The sequence below is a fragment of the Bos taurus genome, chromosome 1, assembly GCF_002263795.3.
Source record: "Bos taurus isolate L1 Dominette 01449 registration number 42190680 breed Hereford chromosome 1, ARS-UCD2.0, whole genome shotgun sequence".
NCBI classification, from domain to species: Eukaryota; Metazoa; Chordata; class Mammalia; order Artiodactyla; family Bovidae; genus Bos; species Bos taurus.
In genome coordinates, this window is record NC_037328.1 from 106,360,265 (window position 1) to 106,380,644 (window position 20,380).

General features: G+C 39.5%; 1 protein-coding gene across 1 annotated transcript in view; it reads left to right on the forward strand.

Moving 5' to 3' along the window:
• Window positions 1-18,591, forward strand: part of B3GALNT1 (beta-1,3-N-acetylgalactosaminyltransferase 1) — a 32,642-nt gene extending 14,051 nt beyond the window's left edge. Inside the window, 4 exon segments of the mRNA NM_001076963.2 lie at window positions 9,670-9,732; window positions 12,701-12,796; window positions 16,478-16,954; window positions 16,957-18,591. Of these exon segments, the coding sequence (NP_001070431.1) occupies window positions 16,512-16,954; window positions 16,957-17,506 (993 nt within the window). The 5' untranslated portion in view covers window positions 9,670-9,732; window positions 12,701-12,796; window positions 16,478-16,511 and the 3' untranslated portion in view covers window positions 17,507-18,591.
• The last annotated feature ends 1,789 nt before the right edge of the window (window positions 18,592-20,380 follow it).

The following is a 20,380-nucleotide window of genomic DNA, read 5'->3' on the forward strand; positions in this document are numbered from 1 at the left end:
CTACCCACTCCAGTATTCTGGCCTGGAGAATTCCATAGATTACAACCCATGGGGTTGCAAAGAGTTGGTCATGACTAAGCAACTTTCACTTCATTTACATTTAAGTCTTTAAGCTGTTTTGAGTTTTATTTTGGTGTATGACGTGAGGGAGTGTTCTAATCTCTTTGGTTTACATGCAGCTTTCCAGCTATCTCAACACAATTTGCTGGAAAAGACTATTTCCTCCATAATATATTTTATTCTTGCTTTCCTTTGTCAAAGATTCAACAACCGTAGGCTTATGGATTTATTTCTGGCTCTCTATTCTGTTCCATTGATTCATATATCTATTTTTGTGCCAATACCATGTTGTTTTGAATATTGTCACTTTGTAATATTGCCTGAAGCCTGGGAGGGTTAAGCCTCCAGTTTTGATCTTTTTCCTCAGGATTGCTTTGGTAATTCTGGGTCTTCTGTGAGTCCATATAAATTTTAGGATTATTTGTTCTAGTTGTGTAAAAAATGTCATGTGTAATTTAACAGAGGTAAGAGTCCTGTAGATTGCTTTGGGTATGGTCATTTTAACAATATTAATTCTTCCCATCCAAAAGCATGGGCTTTATTTCTTTGAATCAGCCTCAGTTTCATGTATCAATGTCTTATAATTCTCCACCTGTAAGTCTTTAACCTCCCTGGTCAAAGTTTTTTTGTTTGTTTTTGATGCGATTTTAAAAGTTACACTGTCAGCGTGAAGAAATGCAGGTCTCCCGCATTGCAGGCAGATCCTTTACCAACTGAGCCACCAGGGAAGCCCAGTGTAAAGAAATGCAGCAGCTTTCCGTATGGCAATTTTGTGTTACTTTACTGGGTTTGTTTATCTAGTAGTTTTTGTGTGGAGTCTTTAGGGTTTTCTATATATAGAATCATGTCATCTGCCTATAATGACAGTTTTACCTCTTCCCTTCTAATCTGGGGACTTCCCTGGTGGCTCAGACAGTAAAGCGTCTGTCTGCAATGCAGGAGATCTGGTTTCAATCCCTGGGTTGGGAAGATTCCCTGGAGAAGGAAATGGGAGCTCACTCCAGTATTCTTGCCTGGAAAATCCCATGGACCGTAGAGCCGGCTAGGCTACCATCCATGGGGTCGCAAAGAGTCGGACATGACTGAGCGGCTTCACTTTCACTTTTCTAATCTGGATACCTTTTGTATCCTTTTCTTGTCTGACTGCTGTGGGTAAAACTTCCAATACTATGTTGAATAGAAGTGGTGAGACTGGGCATCCTTGTCTTATTAAAGATTTTAGTGAGAGATGGCCTTTAGCTTTTCACTGTTGAGTATTATGTTGACTGTGGGCTTGTAATAAACAGTTTCTATTATATTGAGATGTGTTCCCTTAACACCCCCTTTGATAAAGAGTTTTTGTCATGAATGGATGTCGAATTTTATCAGATGCTTTTTCTGCATCTGTTGAAATGATTATGTGGTTTTCTCTTTTCTTTTGTTGATGTGGTGTATCACATTGATTGATTTGCGTACATTGAGCCATCCTTGTGACTTGGGTATAAATCCAATATGATTATCTTGTATGATCTTTTTCTTGGATTTTATTTGCTAATTTTTGTTGAGAATTTTTGCATCTGTATTCATCCAGGATATCAGCCTGTAATTCTCTTTTTTGGTATCATCTGGTTTTGGTATCAGGGTGATATGATGACTTAAGTTCTTCTTTATATGTTTGGTAGAATTCCCCAGTGAAGCCACCTCCATGTTCTGAAATCTTAAATAAAATGTTATATAGCCTGCGTCAGTACTTTCTTTTTATAGCTGAATAATAGTATTCCATTGTGTGGATTCTCAGTTAACATTCAGTTCAGTTCAGTTGCTCAGTCGTGTCCGATTCTTTCTAACCTCATGAATCGCAGCACACCAGGCCTCCCTGTCCATCACCATCTCCCGGAGTTCACTCAGACTCATGTCCATAGAGTCAGTGACGCCATCCAGGCATCTCATCCTTTGTTGTCCCCTTCTCCTCCTGCCCCCAGTCCTCCCAGCATCAGAGTCTTTCCCAATGAGTCAATTCTTCATATGAGGTGGCCAAAGTACTGGAGTTTCAGCTTTAGCATCATTCCTTCCAAAGAAATCCCAGGGCTGATCTCCTTCAGAATGAACTGGTTGGATCTCTTTGCAGTCCAAGGGACTCTCAAGAGTCTTCTCCAACACCACAGTGCAAAAGCATCCATTCTTCAGTGCTCAGCCTTCTTCACAGTCCAACTCTCACATCCATACATGACCACTGGAAAAACCATAGCCTTGACTAGACGGACCTTTGTTGGCAAAGTAATGTCTCTGCTTTTGAATATGCTGTCTAGGTTGGTCATAACTTTCTTTCCAAGGAGTAAGCGTCTTTTAATTTCATGGCTGCAGTCACCATCTGCAGTGATTTTGGAGCCCCAAAAAATAAAGTCTGACGCTGTTTCCACTGTTTCCCCATCTATTTCCCATGAAGTGATGGGACCAGATGCCATGATCTTCGTTTTCTGAATATTGAGCTTTAAGCCAACTTTTTACTCTCCTCTTTCACTTTCATCAAGAGGCTTTTTAGTTCCTCTTCACTTTCTGCCATAAGGGTGGTGTCATCTGCATATCTCAGGTTATTGGTATTTCTCCCAGCAATCTTGATTCCAGCTTGTTGCTCTTCCAGCCCAGCGTTTCTCATGATGTACTCTGCATAGAAGTTAAATAAGCAGGGTGACAATATACAGCCTTGCCGTACTCCTTTTCCTACTTGGAACCAGTCTGTTGTTCCATGTCTACCAGGGTCCAGCCCCAGTTGGATCCAGGGGTTCCCTCAGGAGAACTGTGTCGGCAAAAGGATAGCAAAGGGGAGGGAAAGGGGAAAGAGGCTTGATCTCACTGGTTTACGTGGAAAGCCAATAAAGCTCGTGACACTGGACTTGCACTGACCACGGAGGCCACGGGAGCCCTCTCAAATAGCTGAAGGTGCCCCACCTTAGGCACCTTCTCGAGTGGGTCTTAGAAGCCAGGTCCGGTAAGTGGTCTCAGAGGGCCCCCACGCTCCAATTAGTCATCCTGAAGGAAGAAGAGAGAAGAATAGGAGAGAAAAGGAAACAAGAACAACACGGGGAGACCAAGCCTGATGAGCAAGGTCCGTAGCTTTATTTTCAAAAGGAGCTTTTATACCCTAAATTGTACATACAGGGATAATAGGGGATGTAGAGTCATGCAAGGTCAGCAGTCCTTGACCCTTATCAAAACCAGGCTTTCTTTCTGCAAACTTATCATATACAAAGGCTTTAGGTGATTTACATCATCTCTGGTCAGGAGGCCTGTTAACATTTTTCTTCTGATAAAAGTTGGTCAACCAGAAAAACTTATTTTCTCCAGAGGTGATTTTTCTAAAGTTTGGTACCACTCTCTGAAAGCACTAGATAGAGTTGCATTCGTATAGGGCAAAAGGTGCAGTGGGGGATAACAAGGAAAGAATTTATTGACTCAAGAGTCTTAAGGTTGTTAACATCAAAGCTACTACTTATATTTCTATATACCAACTATATTAATCAATACACTCCCAAGGACATAGTGGGTAAGGGATACGGAAACTTGGCAGCAAGCATTAGCTCAACAAAGAAATCCTCTACTAGTTCTATTCTAGTAATTTTAACTCTCCAAGAAGCTCTGCATTGTTAGAATATCTTAAGCTTCCTGTGCCTCTCGTGGTTGGGAGGCTGAACAATCACATGCGTAGCTGTAAGAGTCTGGAAACCTGTCAGGCAAGTTAGAAAGCTCTCCGAGGGATTTGAATTGGAACACACCTATTGAACCCAGGAGACTTATTAACTAGAGTTCTAAGTTGATTTCCTTCAGAGAAAGGTGGTCAGGGATAGCCCCCATTAATATTAGAGGAGTTGATGAAAGTCGTAAAATAGTAAAACAGACAGATTCTGGTTTGGGGTAGATGCTCAGACAGGTCCAGGGGGCCCCCTCAAGTCCTGACTCGTCTTGCCCATCAGGCCTCTCCCACATGACCTTGTCACGGGTGGGAACTGCCATGCTGGCTCCCGGCACATGTCCAGCTCTAACTGGTGCTTCCCAACCTGCATATAGGTTTCTCAAGAGGCAGATCAGGTGGTCTGGTATTCCCATCTCTTGAAGAATTTTCCACAGTTTATTGTGATCCACACAGTAAAAGGCTTTGGCATAGTCAATAAAGCAGAAATAGATGTTTTTCTGGACCTCTCTTGCTTTTTCCATGATCCAGCGGATTTTGGCAATTTGATCTCTGGTTCCTCTGCCTTTGCTTAGACCAGCTTGAACATCAGGAAGTTCACAGTTCATGTATTGCGGACGCCTAGCTTGGAGAATTTTGAGCATTACTTTACTAGCATGTGAGATGAGTGCAATTGTGCAGTAGTTTGAGCATTCTTTGGCATTGCCTTTCTTTGGGATTGGAATGAAAACTGACCTCTTCCAGTCCTGTGGCCACTGCTGAGTTTTCCAAATTTGCTGGCATATTGAGTGCAGCACTTTCACAGTATCATCTTTCAGGATTTGAAATAGCTCAACTAGAATTCCATCACCTCCACTAGCTTTGTTCGTAGTGATGCTTTCTAAGGCCCACTTGACTTCACATTCCAGGATGTCTGGCTCTAGGTCAGTGATCACACCATTATGATTATCTTGGTCTTGAAGATCTTTTTTGTACTCTTCTTCTGTGTATTCTTGCCATCTCTTCTTAATATCTTCTGCTTCTGTTAGGTCCATACCATTTCTGTCCTTTATCGAGCTCATCTTTGCATGAAATGTTCCCTTGGTATCTCTAATTTTCTTGAAGAGATCTCTAGTCTTTCCCATTCTATTGTTTTCCTCTATTTCTTTGCATTAATCGCTGAGGAAGGCTTTCTTATCTCTTCTTGCTATTCTTTGGAACTCTGCATTCAGATGCTTATATCTTTCCTTTTCTCCTTTGCTTTTCGCTTCGCTTCTTTTCACAGCTATTTGTAAGGTCTCCCCAGACAGCCATTTTGCTTTTTTGTATTTCTTTTCCATGGGGGTGGTCTTGATCCCTGTCTCCTGTACAATGTCACGAACCTCTGTCCATAGTTCATCAGGCACTCTATCTATCATATCTAGTCCCTTAAATCTATTTCTCACTTCCACTGTATAATCATAAGGGATTTGATTTAGGTCATACCTGAATGGTCCTGTGGTTTTCCCCACTTTCTTCAATGTAAGTCTGAATTTGGCAATAAGGAGTTCATGGTCTGAGCCACAGTCAGCTCCTGGTCTTGTTTTGGTTGACTGTATAGAGCTTCTCCATCTTTGGCTGCAAAGAATATAATCAATCTAATTTCGGTGTTGACCCTCTGGTGATGTCCATGTGTAGCGTCTTCTCTTGTGTTGTTGGAAGAGGGTGTTTGCTATGACCAGTGCATTTTCTTGGCAAAACTCTATTAGTCTTTGCCCTGCTTCATTCCATAGTCCAAGGCCAAATTTGCCTGTTACTCCAGGTGTTTCTTGACTTCCTACTTTTGCATTCCAGTCCCCTATAATGAAAAAGACATCTTTTTTGGGTGTTAGTTCTAAAAGGTCTTGGAGTTCTTCATAGAACTGTTCAACTTCAGCTTCTTCAGCATTACTGGTTGGGGCATAGACTTGGATTACTGTGATATTGAATGGTTTGCCTTGGAAACAAACAGAGATCATTCTGTCGTTTTTGAGATTCCATCCAAGTACTGCATTTTGGACTCTTTTTTGACCATGATGGCTACTCCATTTCTTCTGAGGGATTCCTGCCCACAGTAGTAGATATAATGGTCATCTGAGTTCAATTCACCCATTCCAGTCCATTTCAGTTCGCTGATTCCTAGAATGTCGACATTCACTCTTGCTGTCTCTTGTTTGACCACTTCCAATTTGCCTTGATTCATGGACCTGACATTCTAGGTTCCTATGCAATATTGCTCTTTACAGCATCAGACCTTGCTTCTATCACCAGTCACATCCACAGCTGGGTATTGTTTTTGCTTTGGCTCCATCCCTTCATTCTTTCTGGAGTTATTTCTCCACTGATCTCCAGTAGCATATTGGGCACCTACTGTCTGGGGAGTTCCTCTTTCAGTATCCTATTATTTTGCCTTTCATACTATTCATGGGGTTCTCAAGGCAAGAATACTGAAGTGGTTTGCCATTCCCTTCTCCAGTGGACCACATTCTGTCAGACCTCTCCACCGTGACCCGTCCATCTTGGGTTGCCCCACGGGCATGGCTTAGTTTCATTGAGTTAGACAAGGCTGTGGTCCTAGTGTGATTAGATGGACTAGTTTTCTGTGATTATGGTTTCAGTGTGTCTGCCCTCTGATGCCCTCTTGCAATACCTGCCGTCTTACTTGGGTTTCTCTTACCTTGGGCATGGGATATCTCTTCACGGCTGCTCCAGCAAAGCGCAGCCACTGCTCCTTACCTTGGATGAGGGGTATCTCCTCACCACCACCCCTCCTGCCCTTGAACGTGGAATAGCTCCTCTAGGACCTCCTGTGCCCGGGTGGCCACTGCTCCTTGGACGTGGGGTAGCTCCTCCCGGCCGCCGACCCTGGCCTTGGACGTGGGGTAGCTCCTTTCAGCTGCTCCTGCGCTGTCGCAGCCTGGCACTCTCAGCTGCCGCCCCTGACCTTGGACTTGGGGTAGCTCCTCTCCGCTGCTGCGCCTGACATTATCACACCTAACAAAATCAGTAATCCTTTTTGCATCATCTAATATCTTAATCGTCTTCAATTTCTCCAAGATCCAATCTGAGATCATACATTGCGATTGTGTACATTCCCTTAATCTTTACTCCAGAGTCATTCCTTGTTTTATGGGATTGACTAGCTGCAGACACCATGCTAGTTATCACAGAATACTCCTGGGTTTGTTTGAGTGTTTCCTTGTGGAGTTCTTAGCTTTTTCTTCTGTCTTGTGTATTTCATATAAAATGTGATTAGATTCCTGTTAAACATTGTGTCTAGGATGTACACTTCATTGTATCTCATTGGGAAACACACGATATGTGTTTCATTATTTATAATAATGAGATTAATGATTGAATGACAGTGGTAGCAGTTTGATTACTCCATTGTGAATTTTATCTTTTTTCAGTCCTTACAAGTAAGAAGTAATCTTTGTTGTATTACTTTGGTATCATACAATGTCTAAATCTCCATCAATCTTTTGTTTGATAATTAAAACACTGATTGATAATCATTGCCTTAATCAGTAATTTCATGAAATACTGCAACATAATTTTCTTATTCTGTCATTCTACCTACATTCATAATTGTCATTTTTCTATAAGAAGAGCTTTTCCTTTTTACTTGAAGCTGTCTGCCTCTCCTGAACCATAGATCACTCTTTGAAAGCAAAACAACAATCATAATTTACTTGTCTTCTCCCCAGTAGATTTTAAGGAAAGGGTTGGTGTTAATGCTGCCTCCTTGAAATTGAAATTGCTGGCATTCAGTTGCAGGTATTTTGTAATTACCACTGTGGTGTTCTGTTTAAGTTTATGGATTAAACGAAGGTTGGGTTTGTGAGAGTTTTGAGCTTCCAGACAGGTTTCTTTTTTTGTTTGTGTTTTTCAAGTTATGTTTTTTTTTTTAACATAAATTTATTTATTTTAGTTGGAGGTTAATTACTTTACAATATTGTATTGGTTTTGCCATACATCAACATGAATCTGCCACAGATATACACATGTTCCCCATCCTGAACCCCCCTCCCTCTTCCCTTCCTGTACCATCCCTCTGGGTCTTCCCAGTGCACCAGTCCCAAGCAACCAGTATCATGCATCAGACTTGGACTGGCGATTCGTTTCATATATGATATTATACATGTTTCAATGCCATTCTCCCAAATCATCCCACCCTCTCCCTCTCCCACAGAGTCCATAAGCCTGTTCTATACATCAGTGTCTCTTTTGCTGTCTCGTATACAGGGTTATCGTTACCATCTTTCTAAATTCCATATATATGCGTTAGTATACTGTATTGGTGTTTGTCCTTCTGGCTTACTTCACTCTGTATAATAGGCTCCAGTTTCATCCACCTCATTAGAACTGATTCAAATGTATTCTTTTTAATGGCTGAGTAATACTCCATTGTGTATGTGTACCACAGCTTTCTTATCCATTCATCTGCTGATGGACATCTAGGTTGCTTCCATGTCCTGGATATATTGTATAATATAATATATTTTATATAATATGTAAAATATAATATATTTTATAGAACATATATTGTATATATATTATACATTGTATTATATTGTATATATTATACATTATATATATATTTCTATATATATATATATATGAAAATAATACTATGATCAGACTGGGGCCTGTGTTAAATTGAATTTCAAATTTTAGAGACAGCTTATGTAACCTAATATGATCAGTTTTTTAATTAATGTTTTCATGTGGTCTTGAAAAGAATATTCCTATTCTTTTTAATTGAATGAAAAGTCCTAAATCAAGACTATTAGTAATTTTAATAATGTTATTTGAAACACTCATATCCCTATTTTTTGTCTGCTTGATCTATTAGCCATTTAGAGAGATTTGTTAAAAATTTCCTATTAGGATTATAGATTTTTCCATTTGTACTCACACTTTTCAGGATTTACTTTATATATTTTGAGCCTATGTTTCTATCTTTATGTAGCTTCATGATTGTTAAATTATCTTTTTGGATGGTTCCTTTTATTAGCAACAAAATCTCCTTGTCTCTTTTTTAAATTTATTTATTTTTAAAATTTGTTTTTGGGTGTGCTTTGTTGGTGTGTGGGTTTTTCTCTAGTTGTGGTGAGTGGGCTGCTCTCCAGTTGCAGTGTGCGGGCTTCTCATTTTGGGGGCTTCTCGTGTAAAGCACAAGCTCTAGGCTTGAGGGCTTCAGTAGTTGCAGTACCTGGGCTCAGCAGTTGTGGCTCCCATGGTTTTGGAGCACAGACTCAGTAGTGGCTCACAGGTTTAGTTACTCTGAGGCTTGTGGGGTCTTCCTGGACCAGGGGTGGAACTCATGTCCCCTGCATTGGCAGGCAGATTCTTTATCACTGAGCCACCGGGGAAGCCTGTCTTGTCCCTTTTAAATGCTGCTCATTTAAAATACATGATGTTCTATACATCAGTGTCTCTTTTGCTGTCTCGTATACAGGGGTATTGTTACCATCTTTCTAAATTCCATATATATGCATTAGTATACTGTATTGGTGTTTTTCTTTCTGGCTTACTTCACTCTGTTTTGGACTCTGTAGGAGAGGGAGAGGATGGGATGATTTGGGAGAATGGCATTGAAATATGTATAATATCATATATGAAACGAGTCGCCAGTCCAGGTTCGATGCACGATACTGGATGCTTGGGGCTGGTGCACTGGGACGACACAGAGGGATGGTATGGGGAGGGAGGAGGGAAGAGGGTTCAGGATGGGGAACACATGTATACCTGTGGCAGATTCATTTTGATATATGGCAAAACCAATACAATATTGTAAAGTTAAATAAAATAAAATTTTTTGAAAAAGAAATTAAAAAAAAAAACATGATGTTAATAAATAACCACAGCAGATTTCTGATGGACATTTTCCTGATTTTAAAAAAATTTCCTAATTTTTAAATTTTTGTGTTGTTTTGTTTTAGGCATGTGTCTTATAAGCAGTATACAGCAGAATTTTAAGCCAATCTGAGAGTCTCTGTTTTTCAGTAAGTGAGTTGACATTTATATTTACTCTGATGATACATTTGAATTTAGTTTTGCCATTTTCTCTTGTGCTTTTCCATTTGCCATGCATTTTCTCTGCTTTTCCCCCCGCCTCTTCTTCCTATCCTCTGTTGAACTATTAGCTTGCTTTGTTTCTTTTATTTCTTAATCTGTGTGGAAATGTATATGTTCCGTATCTGTTCTTTCAGTGGTCACTCTGAAGGTTAATATGCATTAAGTGAAACTCTCTTTGCAGCAACCATGTCATTTTTATATAGTATTTTGGATTCACTTTTTAACCACACCAAAAAGTACTTTTTGTGTTCTTTTACTGTGTGTATTTGTTAGTTTTCATTATCTTTCAATAATCTCTTTATTTACCTTTGTTTCTTGCATTCCTTTCCTTCCTCCTGAGTTCATTTTTCTTCATACTAAAATACATTCCCTTGATACTTCTTTTAGCTAGAGTTTGTGCACTTTATAAGTCCTGATCTGTTTCAAAATGTTGTTATTTCATCTTCATTTCACCTGAACTCTCTAACATTCACCTGTAAATTATGTACAATAAAGCCAGTTGGTCCACAGTATAGGGTTATTGGGAGTAACTAATAATATTTGTTGATATATAATAATAATAATAATAACACTTTATAAACTGTTTTGTGTGTATATATAATGCTATTATTATTAGCTAATATACCTCCTGAAAGTGAAAAGTGTTAGTTGCTCAGTTGTGTCTGATTTTTTGAGACTTCATGGACTGTAGCCCACCAGGCTCCTCTGTCCATGGAATTCTCCAGGCAAGAATACTGGAGTGGGTTTCCATTCGCTTCTCCAGGGGATCTTCCCAACTCAGGGATCGAACCCAAGTCTCCTGCATTGCAGGCGAATTCTTTACCATCTGAGTTACCAGGGAAGCCCAATATATATCCTATTAGAGTTATATTAGAATTACTGTGTTTTGAATGGATTTTAAAAGCATCGCTTACTGTATTGATATCATATTTACTAAGATAAAAGAGAATAATACCTACTAGAAATACCATGAATTGTACTTGCTCACACCTTGGGAGAAGAGCAGCTGGGATAAGATGAAATTAGGGGTCCTAACTGCCAACTTAGGGTTACTATCATCAGTAGAACTTTGAGACATGCAAGCATGAAGTCCAATTTTTTTACTTTGTTTTTATCTATTTACAAAGACAATGCACAAATAGTGTGGAAATTCAGATGATAAGAAAAAAAGAGGAAAGAAAGAAGTCTTTCCAGAAATCCCACAGAATTGAAACTGTTGACATATTGGAACACATCCTTCTAGAACACATCTTCCTCTGCATGTGTAGCTATATGGATTTATAGAGACTGGCCTTTTCATCTTTCAAAAGTAATCATACTATATATACAGTTTTGCTACTGCATTTCTCACTTAGTAATTATCAAGGCAATATAAATGAACATCATTGTATATAGCATTGAACACATGTATAGGGTCGAGATGATCTGGAGGAGGGCATGGCAACCCATGCCAGTATTCTTACCTGGAGAATCTCATGGACAGAGGAGCCTGGCAGGCTACAGTCCATAGAGTCGCAAAGAGTTGGACACAATTGAAGCAACATAGCATGCACATACTGTTGTATGGATGTGTCATAATTTTATTTAATCAATTCCCTATTGTGAGGCTTTAAAATTATTTTTATTTTATAAAGTATGCACAGTTGCCTGAAAATGTCTTTAAGATAAATTGTTTGCAGTGATATTAGTCAAAGAGCATACACATCACGTTTTTTATACATATTTAATTTTTCTCTCCAGAAAGTGTCCAAGAATGTCTCTGTTCCTCACACAAACTGAGTATTGTCATTTTTTCCCTTTAAGTTTCCAGTTTGAGATTTTTATCAATATCTCTGCTTATTATCATTTGAATATCTTACTGAGTGAGTTTGAGTATCTTGTTTTATTGATCTTTTGTAATTATTTTGAAAATTTTCCTTTTGGCCATTTATTCTCTTTTTGCATTTATCCATTGCTTATTAAGTTATGTGGACCTTTTTCTTAATTTGGCTTATAAATTCTTTATTATAAATATCCTGTTTTTTTTTTTAATCTTTCAACTTTGTGCTTTTTATTATGTTACTGTTTTTTGTATTTTTGGTTTTCAACCTTGTTCAAGAATTTTTTGAAATTTTTATTTGATCAAAATTTCCTTTATGAGTTCTGGGTTGTTTCCTTACATGGGATAACTGAAAGTTCTTCCCCACTTCAAAATTATTAGAATGTTCACTCATATTTTCTTTTCATGCTCTTACCAGTTTATTTCTCTCCCATTTAGAATCTTTAACCCATTTGGAGTGTTTTTGGTATAAGGAGTGATACATATATCAGTACCTTCCTGTTTTTCACATTCTGTTCTGCTTTTTAAACTTGACTGATGAAAATCAAGGTACATTGCACATCCTGAATCGTGGCAAGAAGTGAGATGTGCTGTATAGTTTTCAGTTTACTAATGTGTCTTGGGTATTTGTGAGCAGAATCGGAGGTTCAAAGCGGGAAAGAGTGGATTGGGAAGAAGTTGACAGTCTCATGTCTGGGTTACCTTATATGTACGTGTGGGAAAAAGAATTAAAGAGAGGATACAAGCAAAATGTCTCTTAGAAGTTTTGTGTTTCACTTCTTTTAGTGACCCTGAGTTCTTTATCAGGGCACGTGGAACTGTGGTAGGATGACATGGGACACCAGCTGACGTGAGGACTTAGAGGGTTTGCGTCTTGAATACCAAGTGCCCTTCATGATGAATCCATGAACTTTCTGAATTCTGTGAACTGGTAGGGTTTTCTTTAACTATTTTTTCAGCACATGTTTCACTTTACAAACAAATTGGAATAGGGAAGGGGGTTCCCTTTCCCTCTCTGACCTCTGATCCCCTGACCTATAAGTAAATGCTTGTTACGCTTCTTGTATATCTTACAGAAATTGCAAGCATTATTTTGACTGCTACTTGCTATCAAATGCTCAGTTGGTGAAATTGAAGGTCTTTCACTCGGAAGAGAAAAATCAAGAAAGAAGGTAAGAAATAGAAATCTGTTTATGGCTTTGAAACATACATTTCTTCAAGTTAAGAAGAATTCATCAAGGTAATTTCTTTAGGACAATCCCTTTCAACAATAAAAATCAATTTAATGAACATAAACAGGAAGAAACAGATGCCAAGGGTGGAATATGGCTCGTGATAACAGCCTCTGTTTGTTGTGTACCTGACACTGGCCAGTGCTTTGCACACACTGTCACTAATTCACACCGTATTGAGATCTTCAGTGCAGAGATGAAGAAACTGGGGCTTCTAGAGAGAAATAACATGCCCCAAGCTTGCCCTGATTGGTAAAGAATGGAGCTGGGTTTGGACTCTAGTCTTCACCTTTGGAGCCATCTGTGTTGTGGGTAACCTGAAGTCTGTTCCAGCCAGTCCTGAAAGACCTTCCCCCCACCTTTGGATTAGACCATTCCTTTTCTTTTTTCTGCTATTTTGTTCATAGGCCCATAAGCAATAGACGTAATAACACAGACACAATTTCACATTTGTGAACTATGGCTTGTAGAATGCATATAGGATAACTTTTATAGTAATATTTGCTGTTTTGAATTCTTCCCATTACGGAAGAGTATCTGGGTCTCCATTGCTGTGTGTGCATTACTCAGGATCCTTCTATTTGTCCGTAATTTGTTATAATGTGTTGATTCATTAGGATGAGATGTAAAATTGCCATTTGATAACTGTTGTAATTAATGTACAGGCATCAGTGGCTGAGATTAGATGGTGCTCGCCCCCTAGGGTTATGCTGTGTCTAGTGGGCAGGTGGGGGAAAAGAGCAAGAAGATACTAATTTCTTCCATAATTCTCATTCAAGGTCTGTTCTGTTTCAGGTTTCTCTGGGAACTGGCTGGGTAAGACTATTAATGGGGAGAAGGAAGGACGGGGGTCAGATGGGCAGACCTATATTTTATCCTTATACAAATAGAAATGTCGTATCAAACAAGTCATTGTTCATTGCACTTCTACTGTAGGTCCGTCTCTGTCTTGTTCAGTTGTTAACTCATGTCTGACTCTTTGCTCATGGACTGCAGCACACCAGGCTCCTCTCCCTTCCTTCATTATCTTCCAGACTTTGCTCAAATTCATGTCCATTGAGTCGGTAATGCTGTCTAACCATTTCATCCTCTACCGCCCTCTTTCCTTTTGCCTTCAAATTTTCTCAGCATAAGGGTCTTTCCCAATGAGTCAGCTTTTTGCATCAGGTGGCCAAAGTATTGGAGCTTCAGCTTCAGCATCAGTCCTTCCAGTGAATATTCAGGGTTGATTTCCTTTGAGATGGACTGGCCTGATCTCTTTGCAGTCCAGGGAACTCTGAAGAGTCTTCTCCAGCCCCCATAATTCAAAAGCATCAGTTCTTCAGCACTCAGCCTTTTTTATGGGCCAAATCTTATATCCGTACATGACTACTGGAAAAACCATAGCTTTGACTATACAGACCTTTGTTGGCAAAGTGGTATCTCTACTTTTTAATATGGTGTCTAGGTTTGTTACAGTTTTCCCTCCAAGGAGCAAGCGTTTTTTAATTTCATGGCTTCAGTCACCATCCGCAGTGATTTTGGACCCCAAGAAAATAAAATCTGTCACTGATTTTGCTTTTTCCCTTTCTATTTACTGTGAAGTGATGGGACCGGTTGCCACAATCTTAGTTTTTTTTTCATGTTGAGTTTTAAGCAACTATTTTGACGCTTGTCAAAAGAAAAGCATTCTTTGCCAATAAGGTCATAGGATATAAGTAGAAAGTCAAGACACATAAACAAACATTAAACCAAACTAGAGAGTGTGCCGAAGCATTCCACTGTACTATGTGACTTAAAATATAAAAAACATTAGAGATAGGAAAGATTATTGGCCATAAGTAGTCAGGGCAGCTAAGATATGGCCAGATGGAAAGGAGAAGGAGTCTTGAGATCCTGTCATTTTTATATGTATTAAGAGACTGAAGAGGGGCTTCCCTGATAGCTCAGTTGATAAAGAATCCACCTGCAATGCAGGAGATCCCGGTTTGATTCCTGGGTCAGGAAGATCCTCTGGAGAAGGGATAGGCTGCTCCTTCCGGTATTCTTGGGCTTCCCTTGTGGCTCAGCTGGTAAACAATCTGGCTGCAATGCTAGAGACCTGGGTTCAATCCCTGGGTTGGGAAGATGCCCTGGAGAAGGGAAAGGCTACCCACTCCAGTATTCTGGCCTGGAGAATTCCATGGGCTGTATAGTCCATGGAGTTGCAGAGTTGGACACAACTGAGCAACTTGCACTTTCACTTTAAACAGACAGAAGAACTGTGTGTCCAAAGACCTAAGATAAACCCAAGGGTAGAACCCTTGGTAAACCAGTCTTTCTAAGTAATGACATTAATGTATGCCCTCCACAGCAAATTCTGGGTTCCCAGGAGCCCTTCCCCCAGATAACTGTAGGTGAAAGGTCATCATCAAGAAGCTTCCTCCGCCTGCCCTTTGTGTTGGTTGATCTGTCTTATTCTGAAGGCCCTTGGCCCTTGACGTAAACAGTTTGTACTACATTATTGTGGCATGTTTATGTGTTGTCTTGGAGTCTGTTCTCCTCCCATTCCTTCTTCCTTTGGCCTCCTTAGTGCCTGGTGCAGTCTGTGGATGTAGAAGGTCTAATAACAGTGCATGAATGCCTTTGGACTGAGGCCCATGATCTTGGCACCAGGAAAGCCCTGTGGGGTCCCGAATTGTAAACCAACTTCATCCTTGAGATCCAAAACAGAGCTGAGCTTGAGACTGTGAATGCACCATGTCTCCTAGCTCTGCTTTCTTGTCTCAGATGGAATTTCTGTGTTAGAGTTCTAAGAGATTCCATCCCATCCTATGCAGGATTTCTGAACAGATTAGAATGGGAAACACATGAAAACTCATACTACAGACAGACCTTTAATTTAAGCACTTGTTGTCCAGATTGATCATTGAGTTTAGCAAGTGAGTTAGAAAGGGGACTGGGGTGGTATTTGAGGCAAGAAAAAGCTATTTTATAGTCTTGTACATTAAAAAACTCCAGAGATGGTTATTCTGTTTATGTTTAGAAGACTTGCCTTTCAGAGGAACTATCTCCACTTTTATCTCATCCCGTATCAAGCAGGTCACCAAGAATAATTGTAGCCCTTTTCTTACTCTAGATTTGCTAGAATCACATCAGATCCCACAGCTGAGAAAAACCCTTGGTGTGTTAAGACATGTCGCTGATAATATCTCTTCACGTTAATGGTTTTGTTGCTGATATTTCTTTGCAGTAATGATTTTATCCTGGATATCCAGAGGGACAGAAAGAGATGAGTAATGGGGGAGTGGAGTTACAAAATAAATCTACAGTAAAAATAAATTGCTTCTCTACTATTATGAAAAAGAAGTAAAGAATTATTTCAATAGTTATTTGTGTCAAGCAGGAAGTATTAATTTTCAAATAATTAAGAATATGTTTTTAACATTGGTCTTGATATAAAATGCTGAAATATACTTTTGGTTGTGGGTATCCATTTGCTTATAGTTAAATGAAATTAAGTAGACTCAGGTCAGCGTATTTGATTTTGCTTTGATGCATTTGTTTTCCCAGTTCTTTTTCTTTTAAGGAGGTGATCAGGTATCATTTGGAAATGTGTTTCAGGTGATGGCATACTAAGCAGGCCTTTGATAAATCTTCCAGAACCCAAGGCTTGCATGCTTCTGAGCTGCTGTGAATGGCCCCGGCACTCCTGACCACCCTTCCAGCTAGGATGTCACTCAGATCCCTGAAATGGAGCCTTCTGCTGCTATCGCTGCTGAGTTTCCTGGTGATGTGGTACCTCAGTCTGCCGCACTACAATGTGGTGGAACGTGTGAACTGGATGTACTTCTATGAGTATGAGCCCATTTACAGACAAGACTTCCGCTTCACACTTCGAGAGCATTCAAATTGCTCTCATCAAAACCCATTTCTTGTCATCCTGGTGACCTCACACCCCTCAGATGTGAAAGCCAGGCAGGCCATTAGAGTTACTTGGGGTGAAAAGAAGTCTTGGTGGGGATATGAAGTTCTTACATTTTTCTTATTAGGCCAACAGGCTGAAAAGGAAGACAAAATGTTAGCATTATCCTTAGAGGATGAACACCTCCTTTATGGGGACATAATACGACAGGATTTTTAGATACATACAATAATCTGACCCTGAAAACCATTATGGCATTTAGGTGGGTAACTGAGTTTTGCCCCAACGCCAGGTATATCATGAAGACAGACACTGATGTTTTCATCAATACTGGCAATTTAGTGAAGTATCTTTTAAATTTAAACCACTCAGAGAAGTTTTTCACAGGTTATCCTTTAATTGATAATTATTCCTACAGAGGATTTTACCAAAAAACCCATATTTCATACCAGGAATATCCCTTCAAGGTGTTCCCGCCTTACTGCAGTGGGTTGGGTTATATAATGTCCAGAGATTTGGTGCCGAGAATCTATGAAATGATGAGTCACGTAAAACCCATCAAGTTTGAAGATGTTTATGTTGGGATCTGTTTGAATTTATTAAAAGTGGACATTCATATTCCAGAAGACACCAACCTTTTCTTTTTATATAGGATCCATTTGGATGTCTGTCAGCTCAGACGTGTGATTGCAGCCCATGGCTTTTCTTCCAAGGAAATCATCACATTTTGGCAGGTTATGCTAAGGAACACCACATGTCATTATTAATTTGACATTCTACCCAAAGCCTAGAGAAGGGAGGGATACTTTGTGGAAAGTGTTATTGTTAGACTATGAAATCGCCAATGAAAAACCCATGAGAAGGTCACTGTGTGGCTTACGCAAAGCTGAAACTCATGTAGAGCCTATAGACTGGAGACTGGAGGGTTGCACTTGGACTGTGGTTTATTATGACAACAATCAAGTCAAGCCTGTTAAAGGTGATATTCAGAGGAATTAAAATCTTATAAAAGAATGGGATGGTTTTTTTAATGAAACTAATAGGACCAAACAGTTTGAACATATCATTCTATAGTCTAGAGCTTCTTAAATGGGTTTCATTGAGTTATAAGCTCATTTATCATAACAACAAAACAGTGTGGAGTATTATTCATTGAGGCATCTAGTCAGTTCAGGGTTTTGTGTATATCTTACATGGATTACTAGTTTCTTTAAATATACAGTTCTGTGTAAAAGAAACTGAAGTTATTTCTGAACAAAGTTTAATCTGTTTTTGGTCATTTGGAAGATATTTCAAGATGTTGCAGTATTAAAGAGTTATTAATTATTATTTAATAATACTTAGAGTTTTACACTTTATGGATGTTTGAATGTTTTGGTTGTTTCAATACTGCATAAACAGAATAAACTTTTTTTCCAGTTACTTCAGTGATGAATTTATGATGAATAGCTCCATTAATGTGTAGTCATTATTGTATATCAATAATCTCTTGGACTTTGATAAATATTTCATCGTGGTAATATAGAGAAGAATTAAAGCAAGAAGATCAAAATTATTGTCTTGTTTTTAAAAAACATAATCCGTGGTATTTTTAGATGTCACTTCATTTGTCTCATTTTTCTGCCTGGAAATTTGGAGTAATATAGAATGCCAGGTAGCATGTTTCCTTTTAGAAAGGACTCTGAAGCCCAAAAAGAACGAACGAACATGATAGCCAGAATATCATGGAAAGGAGTATTGTATTTCAGTGCTTGAGTTGGAAAGAGAAGACTAATATTTGAGTTGCAGTTAACTGTTCTATGTTTTTTTCATTAACAATCAGTTTGAGAATAAAAAAGAATAAAGAAAAAAACACTGTTGCTGTTGTTACTAGTTTCACATCAAGAGGAAAGACCTACTACGTGGTCTAAAGTCAAGTCTCATTTCCATGTTGTAGAGAAATGCACTGTTCATAGGAGTGGTGACGTAGGTCACCTTTGACCTACTAGTTGGTCCAAGAAGAGCACTCCTTGCCCCCATATTCTTGGGGCTGTGCAGCTTCCCATTATGCCTGGTATGGGACAAGTGACTCTTACTCTGGATTACATGATGGCAAAAGATCAAACCTGTTGGGAGAAAATATGAACTTGAAAGTATATAGTCAGCTCTTAGAACACTCATACATTTGTAATTTTCCTGTAAAAAAGCTTAATTTGAATTAGAAGTGTTATAACGTGTGATTCCTTATAACAAGGCTGTTTCCATTTCCTTCATCTCAGACCTGATCCAATCACAATAAAATCATAAAATAAATTAAATATTCTGTGGAATCAATCCATGCCCTTGCTAATTCCCACCCATCCGGGAATCACTTAAGACACAGGTGGTGGGTTTTGTGTGTGTGTGTGTGTGGTAGGATTAGATTTGATTGAATTTGCATTGTTTATATTCGTGTTTGGGAAGCTAACTCAAAGAAGTTTTAAAGAGAACTTGTGAAATAAAAGTGTCCCTTCACTTTTAAGACTAAAAAAAGAAGTAAAATGTAAATAGTTGCCAAGTTTTAGAAGATTTTTCCTTTTCAACTACAGATTGGTGCTTAAGAAATCTCTAAAGAATTAAATGATTATGAAAAACATTAAGAGGTTGGGTCATTTTTTTTTGTTTTTAACTTCATGTTTGTTTCCAAGTAATATTAGTCAGCTGTATTATTAAAATCTTGGCCTCTGATGTTTAACCACATCAGCAGCACTTTTTATTTTAACTGACAACAAAGTTCAATACTGGAGCCTAACCTCAGGCTGCTTCTCTTCTACCATCCACAGCCCTGCCATCCCCGTGGTCTTACATACTCTCTGTGTCGCTCATTTACTTTGCTTGCCCCATAAGCATTGAATGTGGGACCCAAGCATGTTAACTTCTGCCAGATTATCCTGCAAGAACAGATCCCAGAAGTCGTTAACAACCGTGTGTTCTTTTCATTCATACCGCACGCCACTGGTTACCTTGCCATGCCACTGGTTACTGTGTGTGTCTTCTCACCTCAGGGTCCGGTTGAAGGACAGCCCTTGTCTGGAGCATGTCATCCTTATCAAGGGAAGGGAAAAAGAGCTGGTGGAAACGCTGGCATCTATATCCACTGACCAAAGCAAATCTCTTGCCAAGGCTAAGTGTCACTGGTGGCTAGAGATGGGGGGATTTAGTCTCACTGGAAATAGTATAAGTCATGTTTTGGCAGCCAGGAATATTTTGTTCTTTTACAGGATGGGGAAGGGATAGTTGTGTCCAATAATCTGCTTCCCTGGTGGCTCAGATGATAGAGAATCTGCCTATAGTGCAGGAGACCTGGGTTCAATCCCTGGGTTGGGAAGATCCCTAGGAGGAAGGCATGGCAGCCCACTCCAGTATTCTTGCCTGGAGAATCCCATGGACAGAGGAGCCTGGCGGGCTACGTCCATGGGGTCCCAAAGAGTATGACATGACTGAGCGACTAAGCACAGCACAATCTGCCACACCTCGTGAGTGAAAAGGAGAAGGGGCTCAGGGATCTGGAATCTGAGGCCAGCCCCAGTGGACCAGAGGTTTTCTGGCTCACTTGTAGAGGGTGCTTTGAGCCCTTCCCTGAGAGGACTGCCCTTTCACCCTCCTTAATATCCCCCCAGCTC